This window comes from Homalodisca vitripennis, chromosome 8 (assembly GCF_021130785.1).
Source record: "Homalodisca vitripennis isolate AUS2020 chromosome 8, UT_GWSS_2.1, whole genome shotgun sequence".
In the NCBI taxonomy this organism is placed as follows: Eukaryota; Metazoa; Arthropoda; class Insecta; order Hemiptera; family Cicadellidae; genus Homalodisca; species Homalodisca vitripennis.
In genome coordinates, this window is record NC_060214.1 from 117177005 (window position 1) to 117188453 (window position 11449).

Here is an 11449-nt window from a genome sequence, read left to right on the forward strand (position 1 = left end):
TTGGTACTTCATTTGCTTCGCCCACTCTGTGAAACTGATAACAGATACTAGAAAATGATGCACAATTTGGTGGTCTATTAATTTGTTTTTTTCCTACAACGAAAAGCTGTTAGATCAGTTAGCCACAGGTTAGCCTTCATACAAAAATATTGTACCAGTTATTATGATACCTGTTTCTTGATTGCAGGTGTGTTTCTGCGGTCTCTTTTAAAATTGAATAACTTCCTCTACCCATTAGAAGACACCTCCATCACGTACTGTGCAATTTTCGCTGTAAGTACCATAAGCCATACCCCAGTAACAACCATTATTCTAGCTGTCAATTAGCAAACTATCAGCGTGGTGGAAAGTAATGTGAAAAATATTTGTTGTTTATAACTTAGCATACGTTTTTGGAATCATGGCCATCTGTAGCAAGAAACGTAATTACGTGCAGTAATGCAACTATATATTTTACGTTTCCTTTCTTAAATCGGGTGAAATCAGATATGACTATTTCAAGGTAATGATAGTTGTAATATAATCCGTACAAGAGTGAAAAAGTTTCACCCAGCAGGGATCACTTCTGGCTGGTTTAACCTTCCAGTTGAATCTACAGCTGGGTACAGCAAAAACCAATGTGTTATTTAAATCTGGGCAACCTTATAGATATCCAGGAGCGGCACATCACTAACGTCAAATGTCAAGATTCTGGGGTTCAAGGGTAATTCGATAGGTCAAGTCTACTGCAGGAGATGACTGTTGGAGTTGGTGGGGTTCCTTAAGAGTCAAAGGTTCTTGCCAGCCTAGACATAAGGGTGTACCACCCCCTGACTGCTTTGACTGGAGAGGCTGGTTCAGAGCTAGCCTCCCCTTCTTCCGGAGAGACATGACTTTAATTCTTTAATTCTTCCTCATGGATCTTGATAGGAGGCGGCCCCTACCCCCTAAATTTACCCATCGTGAATATCCTGTCACTCCGGAAGCAGCGCTAAGGTCCTTAAAGGACCAAGTGCAATTTATAAGCTTCTTGTCTTAAAGAGAAAAAAAAAAACACAAATGAAAATGTTTTTTGGGAAAATAAAACAGTTAAAACATGAGATATCTGTCTTGCGGAAATATTTCATTTCCAAAAACATTTTATATTATTTGAATTAATATATCTCATGAAAGGAAATTCATAACAGTCAACAAGTACATATTAAAACAATTTTAATGGGTTCTGAAAAATGTACTCAAAAGGTTTTTACTTGGTAATGAAATGTCTAAATAAATTTAATGTGCCTCTGTGAAATAGGTAACTGTGTTGTTTGTTTTGTGTTTTATGTATAGTGTGTTGTGCGATTTAAATCACAATAACAAAACTATTTGGCGAATTCAATTTTATACTGTTGTCTGATGATGGAGTGTTGTGTCTAAAACATGTAACCAGCGATATCACATCATTGTTTGTTTTTGGAGATAAGAGTACCTGATTAATTTTTCAATTAAATCCAAGAGGGGGTATAACCACTGGATTTTAACCTTTTGCACGCTATAAGCGAGTTACTTCGCATGCATAAAAGTCCGTACAGCGCCCATAGCGAGTTATACCGCGAACTACATTTTACAACATTAGATAGTTTAATAGTTATCGAATTTGCCGCTAGATGGCAGAGAAAGTCACTTTTGCTGCCTTGTGCCATTAGCCAACGTGCCAACTGAACGTTTGATGAGTATCAATCGGTAACAGCTGTTTCTTTCTATTCATGTTTGTTTCCCGTACTTCTCGAAACGCCCAAAGCGATTATACTCGCCACCATTTCATGAAGCGCCGCCGCCATTTCGTGAAGTTCTATCTCTAGTGTTCCTGCTCACTGACAGTTTATGTTTTTACAGTTTTATTAGTTTATATTAAAAGGTTAGTTAAAAGGGCTTGAGAAAAGAAACTGTATACTCATGCAAGACATGTACAGACAATCCAGCGTTACACCCAGAAGTTTGTTTTGAGGCGTTTCATACTTTGGACGATTATTCATAAAAAAAAAACAGAAAACAGTTTGTAAGATATCTTTTTACTGTTTTCCAAAATGTGTATTTATTTACTTATCACACATCATATTTAGTTCATGTACCGGCATACGTTTGTAAAAATTATACAGTTTTTATCAAAATAACGTTTTCATTCATTTCATATCTACTGGTACTTAAAATAGAAAAATATCTATATTTCGTTTTAAAAAATGCCCATAAAAGCATTTCATGGTTTTTTATTCTTTAAATCAATTACTAAAACAAATAAAAAAATGGCGTTACAGTTTTCAAAAAATTAAAATATTTAGTAATTTGGCGCTAGGGCAAAACATATATGTAATTACTTGGCGTGCAAAGGGTTTAGTATTAAAAATTCGTAAACACAAAATTACAATACCCTCTTTGATCCAAGAAGGTAAAGAATGTAAGAAATCAGATTTAAAGTATAATAAAGTTATTGGATAAAGCAAAGCCTGGAAGATATCAGGTCAAGAATCACGAGTTTAAAGTTGTAGTTTGTAATCCATCATGTAAACTATAAGTCACGATTATCATGTTGACTTTGGCAGACGCCATACTGCGTACTCAGTTGAAAGCTGTAGTGAATGTGTTAAATTATAACATGAAAAGTATATAGTACTTTATGTTGAAAATAAATCCTTGGGTTACTGTGGTGATATACATGGGGAAATTCTAGCAGCCAGATATAGTGGCCAGCTCAATGTCCTTTAAACCCTTCCCACGGGGGTAATTAGAATGGTAGACTTTGAACAAAACGCCAAATACAGATATATCCGATATTATAGATTATGTCTCTTGGAGAGTTTTTTAGTTCAAAAGACCTTCAAAATGCCCGGTACACGCTACGTGCCAAAGGTTGCCAAGGAATAATTTATAAATGACCTTCACTCTGCGGCAGGGGGAGGGGAACGCCCTTTGTCGAACTCCAACCACCTGCTCGTCAGTTCTTCTGCGTTTCCTTCAGAGCCATAACCAAACATCCATAGCGTGTATTACTGCTTTCTCAGTTGTCATGAGTGCGGGTCTACTACGTATCTCGTTATTATTCTTCATCGTGTGGTAGTGTTGTGATTAGTTTGAAATATTTATCTTGTTTTATAGTGCGACGAGGTGTGTTTAATTTAATTCAAATTTATTTGAAATAAACAGTTTTGTAAATAGTGCTGTTTTATACTTTTTTGCTTTTAACTTTTATAATTTAGCTATGGTATAAATTAGCTTTGAACTTAAAGAAAAAAAAGTTTTTTACTTGTCTTAGCGTTATAAGAAAGTTAATGGATTTATTAGTAGCGTGTGAAGGGTTAAGTGTATATGTAGACATGGGTACATAATCACTGTACTAGGGTTATTTAAATTGTACAAACTGTCTCCAATTAGTGTTTAGTAGCGAAAGACAACTAATGCGTACAGTGGTGTTACCCAGGCCTGGATCCAGTATTTCTACTGTGTGACATGGATGTGGACTCTGTGCTACGCGGTGGACATGTTCCTGGCATTGCGTGAGAGGCCAGGACACCCTCTGCTGTACCACATGTTCTGCTGGCTGATACCTTCAGTCCTTACAGCTGTCGGGTTGGCCATCCTGTACCTGCCCAATGCCGAGTAAGTATTCACAGCCATTTGTTTTGTGTTCCAAATAAATAAAGTAGTAGTTCATAGATTTATTCATAGTCTCTTTCGAACCAATGTTTAGTGTTGGAAGTTTTTTAGTGTATTAAAGTCAATACAGCTACTAATAGCAGAGTATGAATTGATTTTATAAATTTTGACAGCTTTTAAATTGGAGCTTAAGAAACCTAACCTGAAAAATTATAACCAAAGAAAGTCTGCAGAAAATATGGATGGATCCAGAAGATGCGATATTTCAGACATTTACGTCAATAAATAAATAAGTAAACTGATTGAACTGTTAAAAAAAAAATCATTGTAAAACACTACTAGATTAGAGAAGAGTTTCATTATTTTCCTTATCATATATAATGTTGTATGTTATTGTGGATTATATTTCCCTTTTAATCTCTTCTAACAGATTTTTCATTAATGTCAACTTTTGTTAGTAAAGATCAGATGTTTATATAACGGTTTGTCTACGTTTCGGTAAAGTTGTCATTCTACTTTGAAAGCATGTGGAGAATAAACATTTGTAATGTTCCGTGACACGAAACAAAAGTTTTTTCCCTGTTGTCACTTCAAAAATATTGTATTTTTATTATTTTCAGCATCACTGAGTCTGCAAGGCACAAAAATCGGCTTCTAATTCTATCTTCACTATTCCTACACTCTCCACCCTTTTTCCTATTCCTTCCTTTATCCCCTTCAATTACTGTTTCTCTTGGGTGTATTCCACCATACTTTTTACTAATGTAAACTATCTTTGCAGTAATTCTTTCTTAATTCTCATCACTGGTTACTCATAGCAATTTACAAGGTTTGTACTGTGTCTGAAATACCAATGCTGCGGCACTCAAAAGGAGAGGTAGAGTTAGGCCTGACAAGCCCTCTCTACCACTCAACCTCATTGTTAAGTGAGGGAAAAAGCTACAAATAAAATTGAAAGACTAGAGATCCTGACTCAAGAACCAAAATATTAAGTTCATACAGATGCAGAGAGAATCCGGTTCAGAGACCAAAATGTTACATGAAGAGAAATAGCTACAAATAAAATTAAAAATTAAGAACATCTGGAGATGGAAGGACAGGTGAGGTATAAGGTATAAAGTGTGCCAACTCACCGATGTTGATTTTGGTTCTTGCCTCGCTTCTTCCGAGGGGGAAGGACTTTCGACTCCTCCAGGGCTTTCAGGGCTGCAGTAGGATTCATGGAAGAACAGGTCACTTATTTTTCACTGAGAATCATCCCTGGCATAGGGGTAAGAACAAGTTTGGAGAGGAGCCGTCACGAGAACAATGGGGTAAGCGACCGCGACCAGACCTTGTTATCTCCGATGGTACACGATACAAACACTTCTAACGAGTACAAGAAAGAGGGCAACTAAACTCAAGATGGTACTACTTTACCGAGAGAAAACAAAGTGGGAGACTTTGGAATGACTGTTACCGTACCATATCACCTCCGACTGTACCAACTGTCTGGGCAATCGACACTGATTGTTCGGGGCGTCCAAGGGACGCTCCTGGACAGCAGACAGACAGACAAGACCATGTGATATCTCCACTAATGAGAGGATAATCGGACAATAGGTACAACAGTCTCTTGGATAAGCTCACCAATAATGGTTTTGGCATAGGAATGCCCTAAAAATATTTGGACAGCTATCAAAGAGTCTACTAAATATTAAAAACAAAGCCCTGATCTACTCGATATATTGCAAATATTATACATTCATAAAACAAAAAATAAATAAAATACAGAAAACTAACAATAATTGATTACAAAGTAAAATTTTAACTTATTATTCTTATAATAAAATGTAGGCAAAATTACTGAATATGCGTTTTTGTTAATTTAAAAACAAAACTGTAAGCTTGACTCTCATATTACATGCCTCCTTAGGAGTTGCTTTGTATCCTCCGTTTCGCTTGGTTTTCTAAACCTATTTGAGTCAGTGTTGTTTGTTCTGTTCTCAGTAAACCATTGTGCACAGGTTGATGTAAATTATGCTTATTACTGCTGTAAGTTACCAAGAAATCATTTTCAGAATTGTGATCCAAAATGAAAGAAATGTTAAGCTGAACCTGACTTACCAGTGTTGTTTGGAAACGCCAGGATGTTTGGTGGCACTTTACACTACTGCTTTAAAGTTAGGTAGGTAGTGATTGTGTTAATCTAATTAACATTTTAAATTTGCTTGTAGCTGCCACAACCTAGGCCCTGACGAGAGTGCTTTCCTGAGGATCCTGCCTAACTATCTACTCACATACTTGCCCATGGTGACGGTCATGGTGGCCAACCCCATACTGTACCTGTGTTCTCTACGATCGGTGAGTAATTTACTTCAATATGCAATAACTCGTGTGTTACCTTTCTTAAAAAGCGTAATACTTGTTGGATCCACCTGAAATTTTTGTATGAATATATAACTTTACAGTTGAAAAAAAGAAGTTTTTTGTAAAGTTTTGCGAAAAAAGTAACACATATTTTTAATATGTTGAATTTGTTTTATTTTTTCATGTTACTGTTTTTTACTTTGATTTTTTTTAAAATAGAAAATATTAAATAAAAAAATTGCATTATAACTTTTGTCACTATTGTTATTATATGGTACAAGTTCTGATTGGTATTTCTTGTCTTCTCGGCCGGAGTTTGTTCCTTTCTATTAGTTTTCTTTCCTCTACAAATTGTCCTCATCACAACACTCTCTCTCACCTGACCTGTTGTTCTATCCTCCTTATATAACCAAATCATTTTACTGTGTTGTTTTCTATGTTGTTGTTGTTTTTTTTTAATTGAATACTTATGTCTCTGTTGTATTTTATGTCTTTCTTTATTACCCCCTGTTATGCTGCTCATAAATTTTACGTAACTCACTTCCACTTTACACTTTTCATTCTTCTAAGTTGTCCGGTTCACGTGTGCTAGTCTTACTAGTGTTGTTTTGTAATACTTAGAAGTACTATAATTCATATATAAAAGTAACACTTTTCAATTTATCAATTACTGTAAAAGTGAGCATTGTATATAGCAGTGCATTTTTTGCATTCAGAAAAGGTAAAACATGTATATGACTAGTCCAGCTATATTCAAGTGAGTTTTTAGGTTATGTGAACTGATATACGACATAGGGTTAACTTTCCACTGTTGTTGTATGACAACGGCTAAGTTATATAGATTTCATTTGCATCAGTGTAACCCTTCGCACACATTCTATACATTTTAAAGTGTCTTGACAGTGTACTTGACACAAAAACACTTTTTTTCGTCAGAGGGAAAGAGTCTCTTAGTCCTTATAGGACCTTTCCACCTCCCTTACTTAAGATTTTGGCCCCTGATATCCTTAGAGCTGAGGAGATAAGCTCCTAGGATTTTTTTCTAATTTTGCATATAGCAGTCATATGTGTTCCGCTGATTCTTCTGATTCTCACAGAGTCTGCATTCATCAGTCTAGCTTTGACTCACCTTCATCAGATGTTTCCTGAGAGGGCCGTGTCCTTCAAGATCCCTAATACTAGTCGTATATCCTCCTTTCTAGATCTAGGAGTACTGATGATACTTTTGCGTAAGGAGAGATAAACGTTTTCAATTGCGTAAGTCCTGAAACTTTTCTCCAGGTTTTGGATCTAATTCCCTTTTCCCAATTATTTACTAGAGCTTTTTTGTAGCAGGATTCAAACACGTTACAATACAGCCAATAAAATTATAGAACCTATTTACATGATAAATCATGTAGCATATGTATTTTTTTAATTTGTTAGGTGGACCCCGAAAACTGGCTTATTCTGAAATGTTACCGTTCACTAGATGGTTAGTAAAGTGAGTTTTTCTGACGTAGGTGACAGACTTAATAACCCAGAGTTTGGCCCAGTACACTCGTAAGGAGAGGGCTATCATTGATGCAGTCAAGGTCAAGTTTGGACTGATATTGCTGGCATTCTACATCTGTTGGCTGCCCAACCTCATCAACAGTCTGTTCCTGTGGTTCGAGTGGTTCAACCTACCAGCACAGACTGTCTATGTCCTGCTCTACATTATGGTAAACGTACCATCTTACCTTATCTATTAAAAATGATCTAACACTGAATGTAAGTAATCTGAAACAAACGCATACCAGACTCCATGTCAGCGTGGGAGGTTTCGCTTTTGACCCAAGCGAACATCGTGGCCTGAAGAGCAGCTTCCAATGGACTGATATTTCAATAAAATATTTTTTATAGAAACCATATATGAGATACTAGCTCCTTACATCTAATACCTTTTTAAACGATATATACAGGGTGAGTCTGACCACCCGTGCAGTATTTACAGCTGTCTGGTACACTTTTTCTATCTCTTTTCTCCATAATTTGGCCTCTCTGAATCCGTTAAAATTATTTTCAATTTTGAAAAATGCCCCTAAAGGGCCCAATTTGGAGGGTAGGGGTGCTTTTTGGGGAATTTTCAAATGTAAACATGGGTCGTGTGATAAATCAATTTAAAGGTCTAATTACACCGAACATTTTGGCGCAAACAAAAGTTAATTATCTTTAACTGTATGTACTAAAACGTTTTGAAATAGGACTTTAAAATAAAGTACCGTGTTACCCTACAATACGGAACAGCTCCAGATTTTTTTCCTAAATTGCTATTGACCTATTTTTCAATGAAATATGTGGTACGGGCATTTTTCACTGGATTTTATAAATTTCAAAAATATTCAAAATTTAAGAATACAAAAAACCCTACACTCAAAATTCTTAAATAGCAACATATAATAAATTTTATATAAAATAAAAGGTCTTTTTAAAACAAAAATTTTTTGTATTTAACTTTTTTTCCTATCTCTTACTGTTTCAAAATGGCAGCCGAAAAACTGAATTACGTATGTCTGTGTACAAAATGTAACAAATTATTTTTAAATGATATGAAATAAAAATATGTCCTATAATTTTTAATTTGCTTAATAGCTCTAAATGACCTCTGAACTAGCTATAATCTTACCTTTCATTGATTTTGCTAGTACAGGTGCTCTAATTGTAGTCCGTCATTTGCTAAACACAGTTCTAATCTGGAACTTAAGCTATCTACAGCTCGCAAAACTTCTTCGTGGCTGATTGAATTTATAGCATTCCGGATTCGCTGCATCATATCTTCGGGTGTTGTCGGTCGTAAAACATAAACTAAGTCTTTCAGCCTACTCCATAAATAAAAGTCCATACAGGCCAAATCAGGGGATCTTGGTGGGTAGTTTAACTGGACCACCTCTTCCAACCCATCTTCCAGGATATTGTTCATCAAGCACTTGTCGCACGTTGTGCGAGTAGTGAACTGGAGCACCGTCGTGCATAAACCACATATTGCCAACAACTTCGTCAGGTACATCTTTTAATAAGTTAGGCAAGTGATAGTAAACTAAACATCACATCTGATGTTTTATCAGAAATGCCAAAGAGTAAAAATAAAAATGTTTGTGTAAATTAACGAAGTTCAAACCGAAAGGAAATTTTGATTGTAATATAAGTTGATGAATTTTACTCCTTTTAAAATTAAATCTATTTACATATTTCATATACTTCATCCCACACGTACTGCTAAAGTCAAATGCCTGCAAACCTTAACTAACATTATAGGGGCAGAAAGTTGTCATGATTTAGATGTTTCAATGTCTACAGGATTTTCGGCAGTGTGCAGCACAACATGTAGCTACCGAAAATGATGAGCAATGAGAATACCGATTAGAAGAACAAAGATGTTGATACGGAAGCCGTCGTAGAGCTTTAGAACTTAATAATTATTTGCCGATATATAAATGTGCCATTACTGCAACTGTGCAATATTACACCGTAGGACCATTTGAAAATTTGTGTATCCATTGCGGTGCATTGCATTTACCTGAGGAACAGAATTCTAATCGCATGAATAGAAATTCTTTTGATGACTGTTGTGTGCATGGACAAATTTTAATGGAGCAACAAAAATTTTCAAATGAATTAGTACGTCTTTTTTTTAACCGTCACCCATATTCGGAAGAGTTTCATAAAAAATAAGAAACATAAACGCATCTTTTGCACTAGCATCCTTTAATGCAGAAGATGACAGAACAATAAATAGCCATGGCATTTATAGTTATATCGTTTGCGGACAATTATATAATAAAATGAATCCAAAACACGATTTACGAGAAAAAATACCGACCGAAGCTCGGTTTCTTGATATTCTCATTTTTATCAATAATACAAGTCAACAAAGGACAGTAAAAAAGCATGTTACTGTTTAATTTGCTATAAAAAAACGTATGTATAAAATCAACCAATTCAACAAAGTAACTTTGTCTCATGTGTTATAAACTACTGAAATACGTTTTATGATTAACATTCACAACACATGACTTTGATTTACAACTTTTTTTTAATCTCTCAATTTTTGTTGTCATTGTTGACTCATAAAACCAACGTCGCCAGGGGTCACTTCTTTGGCAGACAGCAATTGAAACTCACAATGGACAGCTGTTCACCATTTACAATGATGACATAAAGGTAGTGGAGTTCCACACCGAATTTCAACCCTCTATAGATCAACTCGTTTGAGTGTTATCATGCATACTAACGGAGAACTCATATTTGGTTCCTAGAAAAAAAAGAAGAGGCCAACCGCTCAGCCAATAACAACTTGAGGCTAGAGAATTGTTACTTACAGTTTGTTTTGGTCCCATAGACACTGTTTTGTTGCTTCAATTGATAATATTTTGTTAACAGTAGCAGGTTCTGTGACGGAGTAAGATTAATACTATCTACCTTAATTTCCAAAATAGTTTCACACACTCCTCTGTCAACTCTTTTTGAGAAACCTTCCTGTTTTTCTCCTATCTTATTTGCAGCACAAATGCTACCTTTTAAAAACACATTAAGATTACGATCTAGTAAACGTGCATATCATTGCCAACTCAGGAGTGCTTCAAGGCTTCAGTTTGGGCTCTTTGTTTTTCTTTTTATCAGTCCCATAACATCTATACTGCGCTGTGATGTCCAGTTTTCTGCTGACGATATGATCACTACCGATCGGTGAAGAGTGACAAACTATATTTGCTCAACATTCAGCCATTGATTCTGCTGAAGAATTTGCTGAAATCAACCACGTCTCCCTGAACCTCAGCAAAATCTAAGTAGTTATTTTTAATTGTAAAACTAAAACCTGTGCCTTATGGTTACTAAGTGCAGTTGGATTAAGAGAAAGTATGTTGTGCATGATCTTATTCGCATAGATTCCAAGCTGGATGCAATAGAAAGGTTCCATCATCTGTTAGTCATCTAGTTTAACATATAGTTTATTACAGCAAGAAAAATTGGATTATTAAAAGCCTGTGTATAATAATTTCATCTAACATCACATGAAATTTTACAGAAATCCATAGAATTCAACCTATGGATTGTCATAGGATCCTCTGCCCTACACACAGTACTTAGCTATTTATTCTGTCTGTCCTCATGGGCCACTGGCCTGTGCAAGGATCTTATCAGAGAATAAGGGGGAGAGTCAATACAATACCAGAAGGATGGTACTGATAAAAATGCAATAGTCACAGCTAGGATTTGAACCTGCGCTCCAATCCAAAGTCTGACTTCTTAGACTGCTCAACTATCAGCATTCCCAAAATGTAAACATTCTCACTGAATGCATGGAGGCTTAAAACTTAAAAAAAGACTGGTGCCACAAGAGTTGGAAAATGTAAATACAAGCCATCTCACCCATTATTTATAAGTGTAAACATTTTTCCAGTAACATATTTGTTTAAAAAAAAAATGTTTTATGTCACTAGTGGTAATTTACCTGTAATATTAAAAT

The 11449-nt window shown here is 35.5% G+C and overlaps 1 protein-coding gene across 2 annotated transcripts in view; it reads left to right on the forward strand.

Annotated features, from left to right (window-relative positions):
- LOC124367979 (G-protein coupled receptor 143-like) overlaps window positions 1-11449 on the forward strand; it is a 28650-nt gene that overhangs the window by 14000 nt on the left and 3201 nt on the right. For both annotated transcript variants that reach the window (XM_046825229.1, XM_046825230.1), the window contains exons 4-7: window positions 188-273; window positions 3437-3615; window positions 5829-5955; window positions 7464-7664. In XM_046825229.1, coding sequence (XP_046681185.1) covers window positions 188-273; window positions 3437-3615; window positions 5829-5955; window positions 7464-7664 — 593 coding nt within the window. The remainder of the gene's footprint in view (window positions 1-187; window positions 274-3436; window positions 3616-5828; window positions 5956-7463; window positions 7665-11449) is intronic.